The 22,500-nt window shown below is 46.8% G+C and overlaps 3 protein-coding genes across 3 annotated transcripts in view; 1 reads left to right on the plus strand and 2 right to left on the minus strand.

Moving 5' to 3' along the window:
* The window catches only part of kif20bb (kinesin family member 20Bb), a gene marked incomplete at both ends in the record, with an annotated part of 37,261 nt that extends 32,262 nt beyond the window's left edge, over window positions 1–4,999 (minus strand). Inside the window, 10 exons of the mRNA XM_084459839.1 lie at window positions 514–660; window positions 893–967; window positions 1,212–1,323; window positions 3,102–3,308; window positions 3,409–3,457; window positions 3,634–3,818; window positions 3,909–4,047; window positions 4,422–4,538; window positions 4,646–4,735; window positions 4,889–4,999. Coding sequence (XP_084315965.1) covers window positions 514–660; window positions 893–967; window positions 1,212–1,323; window positions 3,102–3,308; window positions 3,409–3,457; window positions 3,634–3,818; window positions 3,909–4,047; window positions 4,422–4,538; window positions 4,646–4,735; window positions 4,889–4,999 — 1,232 coding nt within the window. The remainder of the gene's footprint in view (window positions 1–513; window positions 661–892; window positions 968–1,211; window positions 1,324–3,101; window positions 3,309–3,408; window positions 3,458–3,633; window positions 3,819–3,908; window positions 4,048–4,421; window positions 4,539–4,645; window positions 4,736–4,888) is intronic.
* Window positions 5,000–7,116: 2,117 nt separating this feature from the next.
* On the plus strand, window positions 7,117–12,085 carry rpp30 (ribonuclease P/MRP 30 subunit). Its single transcript, XM_084459949.1, has 11 exons — window positions 7,117–7,230; window positions 7,365–7,423; window positions 7,535–7,591; window positions 8,075–8,140; window positions 8,753–8,821; window positions 9,421–9,510; window positions 10,115–10,231; window positions 10,348–10,377; window positions 10,786–10,823; window positions 11,004–11,083; window positions 11,714–12,085. The coding sequence occupies exons 1-11, from the start codon at window positions 7,149–7,151 to the stop codon at window positions 11,833–11,835; spliced, it is 810 nt and encodes a 269-aa protein (XP_084316075.1). The 5' UTR covers window positions 7,117–7,148; the 3' UTR covers window positions 11,836–12,085.
* Window positions 12,086–12,678: 593 nt separating this feature from the next.
* LOC311326862 (uncharacterized protein) overlaps window positions 12,679–22,500 on the minus strand; it is a gene marked incomplete at both ends in the record, with an annotated part of 11,726 nt that continues 1,904 nt past the window's right edge. Inside the window, 8 exons of the mRNA XM_084459840.1 lie at window positions 12,679–12,777; window positions 13,152–13,250; window positions 14,350–14,448; window positions 14,978–15,076; window positions 15,186–15,284; window positions 15,632–15,739; window positions 16,244–16,366; window positions 17,296–17,445. Of these exons, the coding sequence (XP_084315966.1) occupies window positions 12,679–12,777; window positions 13,152–13,250; window positions 14,350–14,448; window positions 14,978–15,076; window positions 15,186–15,284; window positions 15,632–15,739; window positions 16,244–16,366; window positions 17,296–17,445 (876 nt within the window). The remainder of the gene's footprint in view (window positions 12,778–13,151; window positions 13,251–14,349; window positions 14,449–14,977; window positions 15,077–15,185; window positions 15,285–15,631; window positions 15,740–16,243; window positions 16,367–17,295; window positions 17,446–22,500) is intronic.

Here is a 22,500-nt window from a genome sequence, read left to right on the forward strand (position 1 = left end):
AAGGAGGACAATGAGGAGAGGACGAGGGAGGGGAGGACAAGGGAAGGCAGGACAGGAGAGAAGAGGGGACAGAATGGAAGGAGGACAATGAGGAGAGGACAAGGGAGGGGAGGATAAGGGAAGGCAGGACAGGAGAGGAGGAGAGGACAGAATGGAAGGAGGACAATGAGGAGAGGACAAGGGAGGGGAGGATAAGGGAAGGCAGGACAGGAGAGGAGAGGGGACAGAATGGAAGGAGGACAATGAGGAGAGGACAAGGGAGGGGAGGACAAGGGAAGGCAGGACAGGAGAGGAGGAGAGGACAGAATGGAAGGAGGACAATGAGGAGAGGACAAGGGAGGGGAGGACAAGGGAAGGCAGGACAGGAGAGGAGAGGGGACAGCGGGAGGAGAGGACAGGATCGTCCCACCTCTAGAATATGTTGCTTTTCAACCAGGTGGGTCCACTCCAGTGGTGTGTTGGTGACATCAAGGCGTGTGTGTGTGTGTGTGTGTGTGTGTGTGTCCTACTCACTTGGCCTGCTGGTTGAGTCTCAGCGCGTTGATGCATTTCCCTAGGGTCAGCAGTGACGTGTTGATGTTCCCCGCCTCCTTAAGGCGGTTCCCGATGTTCTGCGTCTTGGCGCACCTCTCGGAGCCGGCCAGATCACACAGGGACAACCTTAAAATACAGCACACGCTTACATCACACAGGGACCACCTTAAATACAACACACAGGCATGGAAAAAAAGAAAACACGACAACCTTTGACACGGGGGAAAATAAAATGCAAGAATGAGAAAAGTCCATTAGTCAAGCTGCTCCCTTTTGGAGTTCATTCAAATATCCATTTAATCATCCATCCATGATTCATCAGCCCATCCATCATGCGTCCCATCCGCGTCAGACTCACTCGCTGATGGTATTGACTCTGGGCAGTACTCCCATGGCGCTGATGCTCAAGATCCGGATGGAGAATATGCTGTGACTGCAAAAAAATAAAACACATTAATAACGCAGTCAGCCTTGAGGTGTTCAGAGCAGCGAATGCCACAGGGTCGCAAAAACTAAACAGCTGGGAAGTTGGGAGGGAGGCAGTTCTTCAAGTCTAGTCTACAAGTATAGTAGTATATACTGCTTGGGGTAGTGTGTACTGCTTGGGCTAGACAAGAACTCAGACGTGGCGAGGCAGCTCTTCTCTGCTCCGTGTTCTGTGGAGATTGTGTGGCTACCTTCGGCTGGAGAGGTGGTTGAGCTTGGTGCTGGAGATGCTCTGGTTCTTCTTGCCGATCTTCATGACCCTGTAGGCCTCCTCCGCGCTGTTCACCTGAACCCACTTCAGATCTAACGTTGCGACAAGAGATTAGTTTAGCGACAGATGATCAGGGACAGGGACCCTCCCCCCCCCCAAGGGATGTGTCAGAAGAATGGGCTCTGGAAGTTGTAAGAGATACATTCAAATAAGTGTATTCTCTGTTCAAGATAGTCATAGGGAATCTGAATGTTGATCCACACTTCCTGTGTGTTATACAAGAGAGCAGCTGTCTCGTTTGCCCCTCTATAACCCCTCTCCGGGCCTTAAAGTCGCACTGAAACGGACGTTTGAGATCATCTAACTTCCGTAGTTTGACGTATTTCCGACGCAAACAAGCTATGAGGGTGGGACATTATGTTTAGAGGAATTTGATTGGAACATTGACAAGTGGACGGGTTTTAAAAACTTTAGACAGATTCGATATGAGGATAGCGTTGATTGACGGGTGGATGTCGTGAGATTATTGGCCTAAAATCTAAGGTACCTGTTATTGCACGTGACCTACCGTTTTCCAAGAAGTATTAAATTATATACTTTGATATAAGATTACAACAAAAGTAGAATTTTGTAATTGTTTTGGCATACATCGTTGAATAGGTGAACACTATGACCAATTATGTGAACCAAAATGGGACAGAATGCTTTTTTAATTTCAGTGCGACTTTAATTTGACGTATTTCCGACGCAAACAAGCTATGAGGGTGGGACATTATGTTTAGAGGAATTTGATTGGAAGATTGACAAGTGGATGGGTTTTAAGAACTTTAGACAGATTCGATAGAAGGATAGCGTTGATTGACGGGTGGATGTCGTGAGATTATTGGGCTAAAATCTAAGGTACCTGTTATTGCACGTGACCTACCGTTTTCCAGGAAGTATTAAATTATATACTTTGATATAAGATTACAACAAAAGTAGAATTTTGTAATTGTTTTGGCATACATCGTTGAATAGGTGAACACTATGACCAATTATGTGAACCAAAATGGGACAGAATGCTTTTTTAATTTCAGTGCGACTTTAAAAGTTTTGTAAATGTACACTTCAGACCCTCAGACCTCGCCTACTCTCTGATCATTGGTTAGTGAAGTTTTGCATATGCATGTATGGGTTGTTTATAATGGTGTGTTTGAGGATAATCATTGCTCTTGGTGGATTTTCTTTCTCTGAGAGCCCGGCTTTGGAAACTCGTGAACTATTTGGAAGAAACGTAGCCAGCTTGAACCTTGGCATTCTCGAATACTCTTATCTTAATTATTTGAATAAATCCACAACAAAGTTTATCATACGAACAAAATCTACAGTATACTGCAGTGCAGCTACCAAGCAAGATAACCTGTACACTAGGGCTGGGTATCGAGTCGAATTTCAAGAATGGATTCGATTCCGATTCACAAGGTTCGGAATCGATTATCACGATTCAATTCCATTCGATTCAATATTGATTCGGTTAGTGTTACTAAAAACTTCTTTTTTTTATAGCTGTAACCTTAACTACATGACTGCCAAGTTACGCAACACATCAATACTAGGGCTGGGTATCGATACTGATTTCCAAAAATGAATGAATTAATCATTTAATTAATTAATGAACTATTCATTCCTTCATTTATTCATTCATTAAATAAAAGATCGATTTTGGGATTCATGATTTTTTAAACCCAGCCCTACTGTACACGCCTATTTTTTAGTCACCACAGCAAGTATCACTTTTGATGAAGACGTTTCCTAAGACATGAATAACTCATAGCATATTCTAAGTGATGCGAGTGCCACCGGAGATAAAGTAGTCCCCAAGGGACCGTACCTTTGACGAAGGAGTTCCCGTGGATGTCCTGAGAGAGCCTTAGCACCGCCCTGCGCTGGACTCCGTTGGGAAGCGGCTCCAGAAGGTCGTGGAGGTTCTCGTTGTAGATCTCGCAGAAGGACACCCAGACGGAGAACTTGGTGTGCGTGTCCACGTCCAGACAGAAACTGTCCTCCCCCGTAGTGTCACTCATGTTCAGAGAAGAACCTGGAGATCGACGACGCGGCAGGTTGGACCAAGCGACCGGGATAGCTAAACTACCGTCAGTCATACTGTCACTCGGCGTATTGTGACACATTGTGTTTACCTTCTAGTACGGTCGACTTGCAGTTGGAGCTGCTTTTCTGGCTGTCACTCTGGGGATGGGAGGATCGAGAGATGTAGGGCGAGAGAGATAGAAAGAAGGGAGAGAGAGTATGAAAGGAGGGGAAAAGAGGCGAGGGGCGTTTGGAGGAGAGAAAGGAAGTGTTAAACTCATGTGAACCCCCCGCTGTTTTCGGGTGAATCGGGCCTAAGAGGACTCAGAACCGACCTCCTTGAGCAGCCTCATCAGGTTCCTCTTGCTGGTGGCCTCGTCCTCCTGCTGGTCCTTGGTGAGGCGCGCGAAGTCCCTGCAGCGTTGTGGCTTAATGAGGTTCTGGGTGAACACGCGGCCCTCGATGCTGTTGAAGATGACGTTCAGGGACCGGGGCAGCAGACCGCCATCGCTGTCCGGGCCTGGCGGGAGGAGGAAGGGGAGGTTTCGATTATTTCGGAAACTGAGGAGGGCGAGAGAGAGCTTGGAGAGGAGGATAGAGAAATCCTAACCCAGGAAGGTGAAGGTTTTGCCGGCGTTCGTGACCCCGTAAGTGAACACCAGAGAGTTGCCTCCCTCCAGCACGTCTCGGACCAGACGCTTCACCGTCCCGTCAAACATCTGCCTCTGGGTGGTCTCTGGACCATACACCTGGAGAAACAACAACAACAACATAAACAACATGTCAACAACAGCCATGGCCATAAACCCAGATAGAAAACACAACCATTACAGCCAGGACAATACAACCTGAGTTCTGAGGGTCTTATGGTGCGTTCGTTTCTAACTGGGAGGTGGCAAATTGCGACTTGCTACTAGGAATGATTAAATAAAACACCGCATGAACTCGCACTTCCTCGTCGCAAATTCGGATATGTTTCTCAGCCCCCAGTTGCCGGCTGATGTCAATATCATATCATATCATCATCATATCATTCGCTATAGCTCGAATGCACACAGGTCGGAGGTAGGTATTGTGCCACTTGCGACTTGCCACGTCCGACCACAAACGAACGCACCGTTACCTGCGAGAACTGGAACCTCTGGGCAGTGTGTGTGACAGGTTTCTCGCTGAGTCGGGCAGACGAGGACCTCGGAGCCTTCAGGACCACCGTGTCTGGTGGCTCTGTGCTAACAGAGTCCTGGAAACAGAGAACAACAACTCTTAAACACTGAAAACAAACTACTCTCTCCCTCTACCACCATGCATGTGTGCAGAATCTGCCAGTAGGAGGGCTGGGCCGGTCACCTGTGATTCGCCACTCTCGTTCTCCGCTGAGGTGAACGGCCGTATGCGGAGATAGACGCGGAGGTGCTCCTTCTCCAACAGCACCGAGTCCTAGTTGGAGACGAAGGGAAACATTCATCAAGCTTTGTCTGGTTTATCAGCATCATGAAGACAACGGGATACACACATCATGACATGAGAGGAGACGAATTTGAAGATGGAGATTTAGATCTTGAAATAGAAACGGAGGTCTTCGCATCAGACCTGGGGCAGGGAGGAGTGGACAGCTGAGAAATCAGCAAACAGGTCCTTCCTCAGATCTTCAAGAACCACTGATCCCACTCTCTCCGGATTGTGGAAGCACGAGTCCATCATTCTGAAAGAGAAAGACACCCATAATCCAATGGTAAATGGACTGCACTTATATAGCGCTTTTCCACCTTAGCGGCACTCAAAGCGCTTTACAATGGCCTCTCATTCACCCATTCACACACACATTCACACACCAATGGCGGTAGCTGCCATGCAAGGTGCTAACCTGCTCATTGGGAGCAATTGGGGGTTAGGTGTCTTGCTCAATGTTAGGCTAATGTTAGAAGAGGCAGGTAAAAGGGAACTCTTACAGAGGTGCAAACCGATCACAGGTGAAAAAGCTGACAAACATTCAAACCCATACATACACAGATCAAACAAATGACCTATTTTGGATTAAAAACGGCTATTTTCACCTAAAGGTGACAAGTCTGCACCCCTGCTCTTAACTAAGTCAGCCAGAAACTCCATCTACATCCCCGGCAAGAAAGTCTGACCAATGACCATAATTACTTCAAATGAATGAATGTTATCTACCTAGCTCTGATCTAGCCAGCTACCGTTACTGGCACTACAAGTAAAGCTTGTGCCTTTTTAAGCATAACAGCAGCAGCCGACCCCCACTGAAGACATGCCTTGGACAGACCCCCACCACCACGATCCATTATCTCCCCCACACCCCTGGTCTGGACAGATACCCCCTCCTCCCCGGCTGTTCTGTCTCCCACACCCCTGGTCTGGACAGATACCCCCTCCTCCCCGGCTGTTCTGATGGACCAGTCTCTCACTCCCACTCCCCTGGTCTGGACAGATACCCCCTCCTCCCCGGCTGTTCTGATGGACCAGTCTCTCACTCCCACACCCCTGGTCTGGACAGATACCCCCTCCTCCCCGGCTGTTCTGATGGACCAGTCTCTCACTCCCACTCCCCTGGCCTGGACAGATACCCCCTCCTCCCCTGGACAGATACCCCCTCCTCCCCGGCTGTTCTGATGGACCAGTCTCTCACTCCCACTCCCCTGGCCTGGACAGATACCCCCTCCTCCCCTGGACAGATACCCCCTCCTCCCCGGCTGTTCTGATGGACCAGTCTCTCACTCCCACTCCCCTGGCCTGGACAGATACCCCCTCCTCCCCGGCTGTTCTGATGGACCAGTCTCTCACTCCCACACCCCTGGTCTGGACAGATACCCCCTCCTCCCCGGCTGTTCTGATGGACCAGTCTCTCACTCCCACACCCCTGGTCTGGACAGATACCCCCTCCTCCCCGGCTGTTCTGATGGACCAGTCTCTCACTCCCACACCCCTGCCAACCCCCAACCCCTCCACTTGAACCAACACTTGGAACACCTTGCATTACATTACAGTCATTTCGCAGACGCTTTTATCCAAACGACTAACAATAATTGCATTTAACGTAGGAAGAGCCAATGTGCTACTACTTGCCAGAACTCACAAGTGCATCTTCTTTCTAAAACAAGTGACTAAGAGCATAATTATGCCTTGCCTATACAATATACAATAACAATTGACCTGACTAACTTTAAAACAACATCCAAACCCTCCCCAGCGAGGACAGGAACATTTCCCCCGTTTCAACCGTTTATTTGACCATCAAACAAAGCACGCGCTAGATAAATTAACTAACGGTTAACTGGCTCGCTCGCTCGCGCTAGCCTGCTCTGTCTGACGACCAAGATAAACTGTTTGTAAATATGATGTATTTATTGACAGAATCGTAATGATTACTCACTTTGTAAATTCGGAGTATATACTTTACACTGAATACATCCCAGTTCCACATGGAGGTTTAAACTAGCTGGAAGCACCTGGTGAAATAATACCGCTTTCTGGTTTTTCAAACTAGACCAATCAGGGAGTCCGTAGCACACAACAACCAAAAGCGGAAGTCATGTGATGAGCTTCCGCGTGAAAGAACTACACACCGCGTGAAAGAACTACACACCCCACAAAGCGTGAAAGAACTACACACCCCCACAAAGCGTGAAAGAACTACACACCCCACACAGCGTCGCGTGAAAGAACTACACACCCCACAAAGCGTCGCGTGAAAGAACTACACACCCCACAGCGTGAAAGAACTACACACCCCACAAAGCGTGAAAGAACTACACACCCCACAAAGCGTCGCGAAGGAGAGCTTTCCGCTGGAAAGCATGGTCAGGAAAAGCTGTCTGCACATCCTGCAAACATGTCTGTGTTCATGGATTTGAACATTAGCTCCACTGCAGACAAGAAGAGGCTGAAGAGTGTGATTGAAACTGCAGCTCACCGTAAGCATCCTGTTTTATTCGGATACTTGGGCTGGCTCTTGTGAATATTTCAAAACTCTAGCTATCTTAACCTTAGACATACATCATTGCATACATAACAAGGGTAATTTTATATGTTTATATTCCTACTTCAGTTGGATACTCTACAGTTGCCATCAACTATGTGTTTGACGTGAAGCAGCACCCGAAAGAGGTAACTGTTGGCCCCTGAGAAGGCTATAGTTTGTAACTCTTCTTGAGTGAGTCCTCTCCTGCTCTATCTTAATCACTCTAACGTTAACACTGTGATCTCATTGTTTTACAGAAGCTTGGCATACCAACACCTGTCTCAGAGCTGTTTGAAAAGTTCCCAATCATACAGGTAAAGTGATGGGGTGATGTGAGAGTATGTAACATCACTGCCTTGAATCAAGTCGTGTGTGTGTGTGTGTGTGTGTGTGTGTGTGTGTGTGTGTGTGTGTGTGTGTGTGAGTGTGTGAGTGTGTGAGTGTGTGAGTTTGTGTGTGTGTGTGTGTGTGTGTGTGTGTGTGTGTGTGTGTGTGTGTGTGTGTGTGTGTGTGTGTGTGTGTGTGTGTGTGTGTGTGTGTGTGAGTGAGTGAGTGAGTGAGTGAGTGAGTGAATCACTCACTTTTATTGTCCGGTAGGCTTCACTTGGTGCATAACACTGATGGATAGACAACATTAGCCGGGGTGCAAGGATTAGACAGACAGGACAGTGTAAAGACAGGACAGTGCAAATAGCTTTGCAAAAATACAAAATACAGTATTCAATCTGGACTGACATTCGCCTAAACTTAATCTCCTCCGCTCCCCATCTTCTCAACCTTCTTCTCCTCCTCCGCAGGGTAAATCCAGACCTATCAGAGTGTTGAACAGACTGACCATCGTTGCCACAGAGCCACATCACTTTGTGAGTCCTGTTCCCGTAGATGTGTGTGCATATCGGTGTAGTGGTGGTGGGTGGAACCACACTCTGGTCATGAACCCAAATGCAAAGCCCTATGGATCTTTTTGGTCTAATGGTAGAATCAGTCAATAAATCAAAGCTTTATTTGGATAGCGCATTTCATACCCAGAGGCAACACAATGCGCTTTACAGAGAACAAGGGAGGTGGGCATACGACCCACTCTCTACATATTCCAGAGGGAAGCAAAAAAACAGTAATCACCCGGGGGCCAGATAAGTGAGCTGTAAAAATTCTTCCCTGACCCCTCTCAACAAGGCGATCGAGCTCCTGGAGTATGTTTGTCTACCGGCTAAGAACATTTATAAAGCAATAAATAACATTAAATTACATTTTCAGAGTAAGAGAGGCTAAAAACATCATAGGAGAGACATGGCAAACACTGGTGTATGTCTGTGTGAGCTTGGGCTTACTGAGTGGTACACATGGTTCAATCCCACCAGGGTATGTACATACATGTGGTGCACAGTTTCTGAGTGTGTTGATGGGGGGACTAACTTTCCACAGTCAGTATTGATGGTTGACCTCTCCTAAGGACAGCATCTTCCTTCCCACAGAGACCAACGGCGGAGTACAAAGCCTATGACATCACAGCGGTCTTTCCTAGAACGGAGAAGCTGTTCCATGTAAGTCCTACCTCGGTTGTGTCTTGATACTCCGAAGAAGCCTCCTCTCCTTGTTGCCTTTTCCTCATCTCCGCTGATCTAGACACAAAGGAAGGCGAACGCCATAGAAAGGATGTCACCAGGAATCAGACTCCACCTGATCAGCCCAACAACCTCAGTGCATATGGAGCCAAGGAGAGGAAACTGCTTATGACTATTGAGATTCACCCCAGCTGTTCCACCACTCTGATATTGTGTGAGGTCACGCGTATAGTGTGTTGACTGGCCCTCGTATGAAGTGGACATCATCTGTGTGTGTGTGTGTGTGTGTGTGTGTCAACAGGCAGCAGCCTGCATGACGTATGAAGTAGACATCATCTGTGTGTGTGTGTGTGTGTGTGTGTTTATGTGTGTGTGTGTGTGTGTCAACAGGCAGCAGCCTGCATGACGTATGAAGTAGACATCATCTGTGTGTGTGTGTGTGTGTGTGTGTGGTGGTGTGTGGTGTGTGTGTGTGTGTGTGTGTGTGTGTGTGTGTGTGTGTGTGTGTGTGTGTGTGTGTGTGTGTGTGTGTGTGTGTGTGTGTGTGTGTGTGTGTGTGTGTGTGTGTGTGTGGACAGGCAGCCTGCATGACGTATGAAGTAGACATCATCTGTGTGGCGGTGACCGAGAGACTTCCCTTCTTCTTCAAAAGACCGGCGGTCAACGGGGTAAGACGACGCCCCACGGCGGTAGACTCTCCTCTCACAGGGCTGTGTTAAAGTCGCACTGAAATGAAAAAAGCATTCTGTCCCATTTTGGTTCACATAATTGGTCATAGTGTTCACCTATTCAACGATGTATGCCAAAAAATTTAGAAAATTCTACTTTTGTTGTAATCTTATATAAAAGTATATAATTTTTTACTTTCTGGAAAACGGTAGGTCACGTGCAATGACGACAACAGGTACCTTAGATTTTAGGCCAATAATCTCACGACATCCACCCGTCAATCAACGCTATCCTTCTATCGAATCTGTCTAAAGTTCTTAAAACCCGTCCACTTGTCAATGTTCCAATCAAATTCCTCTAAACATAATGTCCCGCCCTCATAGCTTGTTTGCGTCGGAAATACGTCAAACTACGGAAGTTAGATGATCTCAAACGTCCGTTTCAGTGCGACTTTAAATCTGCCGTCTGTCTTGTACCTACCGAAGCCTTTCTAATCCACACTGGTGTATATGGTGCAGGGGCCAGAGGCTGTCTCTGAGCTGAGAGGGTATAACCTGCCTGTGTGTGTCTGCTTGTGTGTGTGTGTGTGTGTGTGTGTGTCAGGGCATAGAGAGGGGTGTGTTCTTTGAGATCAGCTACACCTCAGCGATTAGAGACTCGACGATGAGGAGGTACACCATCGCCAACTCCCTCAGCCTCATGGAGTGTTGCAAGGGAAAGGTACTGTACAACACTTCCTGGTTCACTGGTCACATGATGATCATGGATAAGCCGTACTGTACTAATTAGACCATTTTTTCACTTTGTTCATTTACTGATATTTTTCTTTTGCACAGAATGTCATTGTATCCAGTGGCGCAGAGGCGGTGAGTTTAAAGCTAGTCTTGGCCCAGCGAACAAGGCCACTGCAACACAGAGCAGCAGCATAATGATCAGTCAACATAGAAATGTTTTCTCAAGATTTCACGGACTAGTACAGGACTAGTACAGCATTTACTTATGCAGCCCCAAAGTCCTGGAATGACATTCAGTCCAAGTTAAAGCTGGAAGTTCTTCCTTCCCTAAAGGAATTTAAATGCCTGATTTCATTTCTTTATGATACATGTTGTAACTGTTTTTAACTAAGTGCACTGTACACTGTTTTGTTGTACACTCAGCAGCTCTGCAAATGAGGTGGCCTCACCTCAGAGCTCACCTGAGTATAAATAAAGGTTTCAATCAAAGGTGAATGTTGCTTATACAAGCGTCTGCTCCGCTCCTTCCCTTCTGTGTAGAGCCTGGAGTTGAGAGGACCGTACGACATCGCTAACCTGTATCCTTTAGTGTGCACATCTGTATGGTGCTGTGATCATTTGTTTATTGTCATGTATAATGATGCTATGCTCATGTTAGTATCGATCTCCGATGCCGCTTTTAACTGTAATGCTATATGATGATGTTATGATATAACATGTGTGTCCACGGTGATGTTATGTCCCTGAGCGCCGCCCAGAGGCCTGCTGTTCGGTCTGTCTGAGGGAGACGCCAAAGCTGCCGTCTCCACCAACTGTCGCTCCGTAGAAATGCACGCCGGTAAGCGGCCTGGGCCAGAACAACCCTGCAGATATTATAGTTACACAAAACAGATGATTAAAGGAGTAGTAAAGGGAAAATGCATGTTTAGCCCTGTTTTAAGGTTACTAATGATCATATACAATGGTTCAGATCAAAACGTTGACAAAAGTAGCACTTTTGAGAAAGTCTGATAATTGCTCTACCACCGTTTACGTCATACAATGGATGTGGGTGGGCACCGTGAAAAATCATTCAAAAACATGTTAAACTCTCGATTTCAAAGACAAGAAGCTCACTTAGAGCCTCTCTTACTCTGAAAATGTTATTTAATGTTATTTATTGCTTTATAAATGTTCTTAGCCAGTAGACAAACATACTCCAGGAGCTCGATCGCCTTGTTGAGAGGGGTCAGGGAAGAATTTTTACAGCTCACTTATCTGGCCCCCGGGTGATTACTGTTTTTTTGCTTCCCTCTGGAATATGTAGGGGTGGGTCGTATGCCCACCTCCCTTGTTCTCTGTAAAGTGCATTGTGTTGCCTTTGGGTATGAAATGCGCTATACAAATAAAGCTTTGATTGATTGATAAATGTTGTTGCTGATACATATATTATGTTTTAATTGTATTATATTCTGTGTTGTCATTGCAGCGACCAGGAGGACAGCTATGGGAGTCATCTTCACGATGAAGAAAGATCAGCAGAAAGAGAGTGTAGAGGAGGACGAGGGGATGCCCCCCGAATCTAAGAGAGCCAAAACTGAGACCGTGTAGTCAGATATTATATAGTAAAGAATGTGTTAAGATTTTGGTATGATTACCTTCTAGATTTTATGTTATTAACATGTTATGTTATTTTAAATGCATGTTCCCTTTTACAGAAAGCCTTTTTTTCTGATAACTGTTGAGGAAAGAATGTGCAACATCTTTGTTTTGCAACAGTATTCTCTTTTTAAAATGAACAAACACAGAAAGCAACAACAATGCTGTTTATTTCATGACAATGATACATAGCATGCAAAATGTACAGGCAATTATGAAATACAAAATGTATAATTAAAACCAAAGTCATGCAATTATTTTTCACAAAATGTCTCTTTGACTCTTCACAATGTGTCCCGACCAAACCAACTTACTTACTGTGGGAACACGGAACAACCTTTTACAACAAAGAGCAATCACAGATTCACAGGCAAGATTATTATTATTATTATCCTCCTCCAAAATATATAGTACATATCTAATGATCCATAAAGTCATCCTTCCTAACATCACATCCATCCAGCCTTCTCTGAGATCTAACATTCTCTTCATCCTCATTCAGTATCTTGGTATGTAAATACTGTTGACAAGGCCATATGGACAATAGAACACAATGGAATAATGTTATATCTAACAGATTTAACCACCATTAAGAGGACTTATTGACATAAAAATAACTCTTAGTCTGTACCACTGGTTTAGACATAACCAGTGTTTGGTTGTCAGTGAGCGGTTTTCAGTGAGCACATACATGCAGTATACCACACCACCAGGATGTTGCCAGGCCTTACCTGGAGGTGCCAAACCATAGAAACTATATCCTCCATCTGTCTACTCTTGTTCAGAGGTCACTCGCTACTTGTTCTGGCTCTGGCCATCCTGCTTGAAGTTGCTGAGGATGTTCTTGGCTCCGCTCTGCCACTCCAGGACGCTGTCCATGGGTGAGTTGCCCTCCTGCCAATCAGGAGAAGAAAACAACGAAGGTATAATCTCAAAATTAGAGTCTCATCTTTCCCTAACGCCTAACTTGAATCCACCTAATGACTTCAATAATGTATAGATGGCAAGTAGCTGTTATTAGGTGTGGCTAGACCGATTTATCCTGCTAACAGATCACCATGAGGGGGCGCCGTGTTGATGATGGTTCCCAACACCTTAGTGTGGCTACAGACTTCTCTGAACGCTGACATCAGGCAGTTCCAATGAAGTTGTATGATCAAATACAGTACGTTTGAATGATCTTCTTGGTTGCGAGCATGCTGTTGTGTGTGTGTGTGTGTGTGTGTGAGAGAGAGAGTGTGTGTGTGTGTGTGTGCGGGGTGACTTACACAGTTCTTCAGTTTGAGATTGGCTCCATGCAGCAGCAGCAGCTGGATGATCTTGAACCTGTTCAGTCTGACGGCGTCATGCATGGGAGTGTCCCCGTCCTGCCCGGGACCAGAGAGAAACACGAATCACAGATGCATTCATGTCTCTAGGTTTCTGACGAGATCATAGAACTATATTCATATCTAAGGCCTACTAAAGTTGCTTTAGGCCTACTGCAGAATCTTGTGGACAGATTTGGATCCGGGGTGCTGTGGGTAGCCTATACTGTTAATAGTGAGTCTCTGATACTGATAAATCTGTTCCTATATCATATCAGTTTATTACTTCTGCCCCAGTGACAGCGCAGGACGAGAGGTAATGTTTTCAGTGGCGTGTGTTTGTTTGTTTGTGTGTGTGTGATTACGCAAGACTGCTTTTCATGAAATTCAGTGGAAGGGTGTAGGATGGTCCATCTTAGAACCCAGTAAAATTTGGAGCGGACCCGAAGCACGTGTCGGGTCCATGGGTCGTTTCTTAGTTTGTTTTTTTAGTAGGATTACACAAAAACTACTAGACCAATTTTCATGAATCTCAGTGGAGGGATATAGAACGGGCCAGCTTAGAAGCCATTCAAATTTGGAGCAGATCCGAATCATGGGGTGGATCCACGAGCCACCCAAACGCGGCTGGGCCGGCCGTTCACCTACATTAATTTTTTTGGACTAGGATTACGCAAAAACTACCTGACCGCTTTTCATGAAATTCGGTGGAAGGGTGTAGCATGGGCCAATTTAGAACCCATTCAATTTTGGAGTGGATCCGAATCATACAGTATGGTGGGTCCACGAGCCACCCAAACATGGCCGGCCATTCACCTCCATTCATTTTTTGGATTTGGGGAGCCAAAAAGTCCTCCCATTCATTGTCAATAGGGGAATTGAAATGGCCATATCTCGACATGGGATGGTCACAGAGATACTGGGTTTGGACTGGCATAAAGCTCTCAACCTAATGAATGCAGCAACACCAAACATGTCTTGCGTGCGCGCACACAGAGCCACAAAATGTGTTCGTGAAAGGTCTGTGCTCTCTGAGTACCCATTTCTAGTGATGAATATCCTATCAGCTTCCTTTTCCCCTCTACCCTGAGGTCTGAATGTGTATGAGTGTGTGTGTGTGTGTGTGTGTGTGTGTGTGCGTGTATGTGATCTGCCTCACCTTGTCCTTGGCATTGACCTCCGCTCCACAGTGGATGAGGTGCTGTGCACAGTCGTAGTGGCCTGTCCTCACTGAAACATGGAGGGGGGTGCTGTGCACCTGAAGGACAAATCAACAACATCAACACCATGACAGAGACAACAACAATAATACATTTTTTGTCTATAGGCGGTTTCGTAAAGTAGCCTATAGGACCCAGGGATAGCTGATCCTAGACCAGCCTACTTAAGCAGCGTCCATTGACGTCTAACATGCAAGGCTTTGATGTGCACACTTTTGTTTAAACACAATCAAGTCATTACAGTAATTACACAGTGTACCATATTTCAAGTGTACATTACTGTTTTATCTTTTATTTAGTCTGCAACATTTTTGACTGTGTTACAGAACTCCATCAGATCAGTGGCCTTGTGGTTAGAGTGTCAGCCCTGAGATCGGGAGGTTGGAGGTACCCAGCTGAGTCATACCAAAGACTATACCAAACACCCAACGCCTCCCTGCCCAGCACTCAGCATCAGCGGTTGGATTGGGGGTAAGTCCCTGACGCTAAGGAATCAGGAGATCGGCTCCTGCTCTATGGGTTCTCAAGGCTACTTACTTACACCGATGTCCCACACTAGCTACCCACCTTGTCTCCGGTAGAGAAGTTGGCACCGTTGTTGAGCAGCACCTCCAGCACGGGCAGACTGCCACCTCGGCAGGCGCAGTGGACCGCCGTGGCCTCCAGCTTCAGAGAGAGAGTGAAGAATCAGAGACACCGTTGGGTCACGGACACGGACGATCATCGGGTTCGTCCCGCACTCCACGCCGGGGGAAGGGCTCCGTAATAGACGTACCTTGTCCTTGCTCTCGATGGCTGCGCCGGCCTCCAGCAGTCTCTCCACCACCGCCACGTGACCCTGGGAGCAGGCCTTGTGCAGCGCCGTGCGCCGGAACTGGACCGGAGGGGGAGGAGAGGCGGTCAGGCCAGCGGCGGGTTAAGTGGCCCTCCATCTTTTTTCTTTCCTTGATCTCTCTCTATCTCTGTTGCTCTTTATCTCGATCACTCCCTCTTTCTCTCTATCCGTCACTCTTGATCTCGCTCTCCCTTTTTCTCTCACTCTCGATCAATTTCTCATTCTCCCTCTATTGATATTGCTCTCTCTCTATCTCTCTCTCTCTCTCTATCTCTGTTTCACTTTCAATTGTTGATCTCTCTCGCACTCAGTTGCTTGCTTTTTCTCTCTCTTCTCTCTCTCCGTCGGTCTCTCTCTCACTCTCTCTTTCTCTCGCTGTCACTCACGTTGTCACAGGCGTTGGGGTCCCCGTCTCTAGTGAGGTATCTCTCAATCAGAGACATCTTGTTCTCCTCGCAGGCCTTCATGAAGTCATCCTCGTCCACATAGTAGGGCTGGACAGACAGACGGACGGACGGACGGACGGACGGACGGACGGACGGACGGACGGACGGACGGACGGACGGACGGACGGACGGACAGACAGACAGAGTTCAACATATGTCTCTCTGTGTAGGCCTACAGCATTTCAGCATTTCTATATAAGAGACCACACCACCTCAAGCTGTATATTACCGTATCACCCTTAAGACAGCACATGAATGACTAAGAAGTGTGTGTGTGTGTGTGTGTGTGTGTATGTGTGTGTGTGTGTGTGTGTGTGTGTGTGTGTGTGTGTGTGGGGGGGGGGGGGGGGGGGGGGGGGGGGTCTAAAAGCACTCTCAATGAGTCTTCACAGTTTTAAACAGAGCCACAAGGAACCTTAATATTATGTGAGTGTGACTTATTTAAACATGTTCATGAGTATGACCATAGTCTCAGTGAGATCAGCAAGCTAAGTGTAGCTGTAGTCAGTGACTCCATCCCCTCAGTATCGCCCAGGTGGGCGGGTATCTCACCACAGCCTCGGGAGGGGGCGGAGCCTTGCGGACCGGAGCTTTCCTGTCCCTCCTCTTCCTCAGCAACAGAATGTTCTGGAGGTCGTTGACGTTCTCCAACCTCAGGTGTCCGGCTTTGTCCATCTGTGATTGTCATTTCAAGAAGAAGATGCAGGAATCAGTCTGACACGCAGGTGGCGGTTGGCTATACAAGCGACCATGAGGGTCGTCAGTTGCTTAATCCTCACTATCATAGTCTAGAGCAGGCGTTCCCAAACTGTGAGGCGGGCCTCCCCTGGGGGGCCCCAAAGAAATTCAGGGGAGGCGCGGAGGGATGGTTAGAAAAAAAAGGAAAACTTTTTTGTTGTTGAATTTTCTATGGTTTTTATGAATGAAACGTGATTTTAAAGGTCAGAAAATCTAAATAAATAATGGGAGAGATGTATATTAAATTTGCGGATAGTGGAGAGAGAGCCTCCCCCCGCAGGCATGAATGTATTGTGTGAAAACGTCATAACGTTAACTAGCAACAGGTGCCACCGAGCTAACTTAGCTGTGTAACATTATGAGCTAGCTAACGCTGCCTTCAAAATGGACAAATTTGGGGGGTTGGGGGGGCGCGGGTGTGTCACTGTTTTCAGAGGGGAGGCCCACATTGATGGAGTTTGGGAACCCATGGTCTAGAGTGAACGGCACACTCCTATAAGCTCCCATCAATAAGAAAACAATATACTTCTTGATTTGGATGCTATTGGAGTGTTGATTCACATGTAAATAGTCTGTTGTTGCAGGCACAGAAAGGGACTAGTTAAACCATACAACGTACATGTAGTGAACAGCACACTTCTAAAGACTACGCCCACCTCATGGCTGTGGCCGTTAAAATGAAATCAATCAATCAATCAAAGCTTTATTTGTATAGCGCATTTCATACCCAGAGGCAACACAATGTGCTTTTGAAAGCAGTTCATTCATGCAGGATTTCAGCATCATATCAGAGGCCGGTACAGTCTAGTTCCCAGTAAGCCAGCCCAGCGCAGGAGGTAAGTAAGCCCCATCTGGAGTGGACTTACGTTGAGAGCGAGAGGGACCTCTGTGTCGGCCAGGCGGTCTTTGTGAGACCGGCTGCCATCCTGTTTCTCCTTGTCGACCGATGTCTCGTACCGCCCCTCGGAGAAGCCCACCTCCCCGGGCTCCTTCCCCTCGCACCTTTTACCTGTCACCTGAGAGAGAGAGAGAGAGAGAGAGAGAGAGAGGGAGAGAGAGAGAGAGAGAGAGAGAGAGGAGGAGTGAGGGAGAGAACAGGGTGAAACGATATCGTCTCAAACCTCGCTCATCTCTCGATCTCTCTCACTCGGTATCTTGCTGCCGCGTCTCTCCTGTCTATTCTCAGTAGCACCCGTAGACCCAGAACGAGGGTCTCACTCACAGATAAATATACATGAACATACCAGCTCCTCAACACTCAGGATCCTCAACATCATCATCATCATCATCATCAGTCAGGTCAGTATGTGTCAGCTTGTTTGTGGAGTGGTTCCAGGTCCCAGTCCAGCATCTTATATGTGTTTAGAGTCTCACAAGAACGAGATCATGTTCTAACTTTGGTGCTTCTTCTGCCCCCCTAGACATCGATACTGAGCAAGCTTTCCTGTCACCCTGGCGCGTTTGGGACGGGGTAGGGAATGTGTGTGTGTGTGTGTGTCAGCTGGAGAATCTCGGGCGCTGGAAGAGAGATGCCTGTGGCTTCTGGCGTCACTTTTAACTAGTCTGCAGGACTGGAGCTGAAACTTGAGAGGCTGACTGACTCCACGATGCTATGCATATTGCTAGACACACCCACACACACACACACACACACACACACACACACACACACACACACACACACACACACACACACACACACACACACACCGCCACAATGCAACCCAGTAGCAGTTGGCCCAGGCTCTACGGAACTCAACCCTTAATCATTGCCATACTAACACCTCATGAATAGGAGGGGATGACTTTGAGTCTTACAGCTTCATAACTCCTATTTTATTGCCTAATTAATTGGCCTGGCCTTCTCTATCACACCTATTATTAACTACGAGTATACTGAGCTGAGAGCTTGTTTTTGACCTCCACAAGGTTTCGGACTGGCAGGCTGACCGAATAACTAGCGGGCTGACTGATTGACTAACTGGTTGGTTGACTGACTGACTGACTGACTGACTGACTGACTGGTTGACTGACTGACTGACTGACTGACTGACTGACTGACTGACTGATTGGCTGACTGACTGACTGACTGACTGACTGACTGATTGGCTGGCTGGCTGACTGACTGACTGACTGACTGACTGACTGACTGACTGACTGACTGACCGACCGACCGACCGACTGATTGGCTGGCTGGCTGACTGACTGACTGACTGACTGGCTGGTTGACTGACTGATTGACTGACTGACTGACTGGCTGGTTGACTGACTGATTGACTGATTGACTGACTGACTGACTGACTGACTGACTGACTGGCTGGTTGACTGACTGACTGACTGGCTGGCTGACTGGCTGACTGACTGACTGACTGACTGACTGACTGACTGACTGACCGACTGACTGCTTGCATTTTCTTCTTCTAAGATTTCTGGCCTCAGCGGCTAACATGGGCCCCTAAACATATTACTACCTGGTCCTATATTAGAATGGAGACAGCGATAAATCATCTGCTCTAATGACCCATGGATCAGGAGACAGGCTTGACAGCTGTTCTGGTTTAATGAGTTCGCACACACACACACACACACACACACACACACACACACACACACACACACACACACACACAGAGAGCTGTGACACACAACATCACGAAAAGAAACAGACTGAAATTTGTGTGTGAGGGGGTGTGCTTGCGTAAAAAACTAATCTGGAGTATAATTTGGTATGACTCAGACTTTTACCAGGTTGTTCCTGGCGTCATAATAATCTTGTTTCGACTGAAAAATCACCTCATAAAAGCTATAAAAGTTATCTAGAGTTGTGACACAGCTGCCAAGTCTGAGTTATTATGGAGAATATCTATATGACAGGACACGTTAAGATGTCATCATTACACATGTGCTGGTATCTGGGGTGGCACGTAGCTCAGGAGGTGGAATGGCCGGCTGGGGATTACAAGGTCCCCGGTTCGATCCCAGATCCCGGTGTGTCCAGTGGTGTCCTGAACCGCCCCAAAAAATAGCTCACATCTGGGCCTCTCTGTATGGAGTTTGCATGTTCTCCCTGTGTTTGCAAGTCTGTGTTCCTCCTAAATACGAAAAAACATGCAGATGAACTGTCCCTGACCAGGATGTGGACTGAGTACTTGTCCTTGGTCCCCGCCCCCCCCCCCCCCCCCTGGAGGAGCACGGCTTGGATGGGAGAACAATTTACACCGGCGATTGCTAAAAGATATGTGTGTTGTGCCCTATTAGCCTTGGTGATGAGTGTTCAAAGCATGTAGCCTAGTTGATTGCCTTGGCTTGTATCCATGAAATCTTGTATATTGCGTATTGAGTCTGTGTAAGACTTCAGTATAACACTAGTCTATATCGACTGCTCGTGTAAGTGGATAAGGTTAATGCTTATTCTCTAACTCTGACTCTGAGCTGTATTGTTCAGTTAGTTATTTGTCACAAAGTGCTTGACGATTAAAATATTTTCTATTGAGCACCTTAATGGTATTATTTAATAATGAATTTCTCCCCCACTGGAGACCCTCCAATTTCCACCATCTCTATCTCTCTCTCTCTCTCTCTCTCTCTCTCTCTATTTCTTACTGGGCCTGCTTGCTCTTAATGACAAACAGCCTTTAAAGATGGATGCAGAACAATCGTCGTAAGGCTCACTTCCTTAGCTAGAGCCTACTGTAAGCCCACGGCATATACTGTACGAGTACTACTTTAACTGAATAAAGGTGGCAACTAAATTGCGCTGACAGTGGTACCAAGTGCAACCAGGTATGAAATACACAGCAGCATCTACGGTATCCTCAAGTGGTCGTAAAACTGCCTGCATGGAGAATTTTTACATCCACAAAGTGTCAACAGGCGTCTAATAACAAACCCCACACATCTGAGTGACTGTGCATACAGGGCAATATTTACACTACACATGCACTCCTTGTATTCCATAGTATAAGTAGCATATTTACGTGTGCAGTTACACGGTCCATGGCATCTGTTATCCGTCGGTCTTTATTGCAGTAGTTCAGTTCTCAGCCCAGGGGTCTGGTAGTGTACAGGGGGGGCAGGTGCGTTTGATGTGGAGTCCAGGGCGGTCAGTTTGGTATCCTGCCCCACCAGGGTTGTTTGCCTTCGTCAAAACACAGCTCTTTAACCTGTCTCCTGCTCTCGACCAATCACGACTCTCTCATCTTGTTTACCTCCAGTGTTCTAACGATGGACAGATCGTAAGTGGATAAGGTTCATGCTTATTCTCTAACTCTGACTCTGAGCTGTATTGTTCAGTTATTTATTTGTCACAAAGTGCTTGGCGATTAAAGTCTTTGCTACGGAGCACCTTAATGGTATTATTTAATAATTAATTTCTCCCCCACTGGAGACCCCCCAATTTCTACCATCTCTATCTCTCCATCTCTCTCTCTCTCTCTCTCTCTCTATATATATATATATGCTCACTCTCTCTCTTCCTCTCCAGATGATCATATAATAACAGCACTCAATCTACAATTACAACAATTACAATTACAATATTTCTCTATTTCTCCTTATAGCATCTCATGTCATTTGTCTTGAGGACCGTGGGAACGCCACTCATCCAAGGAGGGCAGGAGCGGGTAGGAGTGAGCTATCAGCGTTTAGGCATTAGGGCTGGGGCACGGTTTCAAAAACAAGATACAAGGGGACAACATATTTGTATGTTGTCAAGTTGTTAAACGCTTCAAGTCGTGAGGGTGGGGCACTGGAGGAGTGAGCGAGGGACACACAGAATCAGAACACACTGTACGGTGAGGAAGAGGAGTGAAACAGGATTTGGCTGCTCTTATACCTGGGTTGTAACAGTGTAATTACACACACACTCACTGTAAAAAAAAAAAAAAGGAATTACATCCTACATGTGTAATTACAACAAAAAAGGATTTATCTCTTTGATTCTTTGACCTGTAATTCAATCTGAGATCCGGATTACACACTAACTACTCGCTTATAAACTTGTCATGTACTGTTTTATTATCTGTTATATGACAACGCCACCTGAATTCTGCCTTCTCCCACACGTGTGCAGTGATGTAGAGGATGGTATAGAGAGGTACAGTACACAGAGTTTACCCACTTCTTTATCCACAGACCAAATTTACTGGGTTACTTCTTTAAACATCACTAATCTACTCACTTCTGTAGTCAGAGTATACCCACTTCTTTAGTCACCACTACAGCCCTGTGTGTGTGTGTGTGTGTGTGTGTGTGTGTGTGTGTGCGTGTGCATGTGTGTGTGTGTGAGAGAGATACACTCTTTAGAGACTCGTAAGGACACCATAAAGCATAATAAAGCAGTAAAAGTCGTGAGTCAGGGCATTAGTGGAATAAGCAGCGCTCACACAGAAACAGAATCCCTCCCCTCTCATGGCGAGGTATGGTGCAGGACCTTTCAGAGGACAATATAAAGAGTAAATAAAGCTGTGGACATGAACCCTGAAAGGTCAGGGGTCAGGGCTACTGGGTGATGGTCTGGGGCAGCTGTTCTACCTCGAAGCTCACCTCTCCTGAGTAATGCCCTACCTGCCCTCCCACACACACACACACACACACACACACACACACACACACACACACACATACACACACCAGGCATCACAAGGACACCTTGTAAAACTAAATCTGCAACTAAAACTAAATCTGTTGGGTCAGGGATCTGTGTGCAGCTACCAGTCTCCATCACATCTATTTTTCCCAGCTCGTTTACTTGTGGCTTGCTCCCTTCCATCCCTGTGGTGTTAGGAGGTGTCCATGCCTGGAGAAGACCTCCGGTCTAAACACGCCCTACGGATGTACACTCCTTCTCCACTATGCTCAGGCCCTATGGGGTGTGGAGAGGAACGACCTGTCAATGTCATTTTTCATCAAACTCGCCATGCTCAAATTGAGTTCAATTTGGTTCTAATCTACTAAATCCACGACGTGAATGGCTTCCATCAAGCCGTGGTGGGTGTTTCGAGTTACGTGTTTGTTATTGCTTCAATGGTCATCTCAGGCACGGCGCTGAACCTACCCTGGCAGACCAGAAG

The sequence above is a fragment of the Borostomias antarcticus genome, assembly GCF_949987555.1.
Source record: "Borostomias antarcticus genome assembly, chromosome: 29".
Classification (NCBI taxonomy): Eukaryota; Metazoa; Chordata; class Actinopteri; order Stomiiformes; family Stomiidae; genus Borostomias; species Borostomias antarcticus.

Excerpts from the sequence above, each read along its gene's own strand:
- rpp30 (XM_084459949.1), top strand. The coding sequence starts at position 7,149 with ATGTCTGTGTTCATGGATTTGAACATTAGCTCCACTGCAGACAAGAAG. Across the intron at positions 7,424-7,534 it reads TGAAGCAGCACCCGAAAGAG|AAGCTTGGCATACCAACACC; the intron begins GTAACTGTTGGC and ends ATTGTTTTACAG. Across the intron at positions 7,592-8,074 it reads AAAAGTTCCCAATCATACAG|GGTAAATCCAGACCTATCAG; the intron begins GTAAAGTGATGG and ends CCTCCTCCGCAG.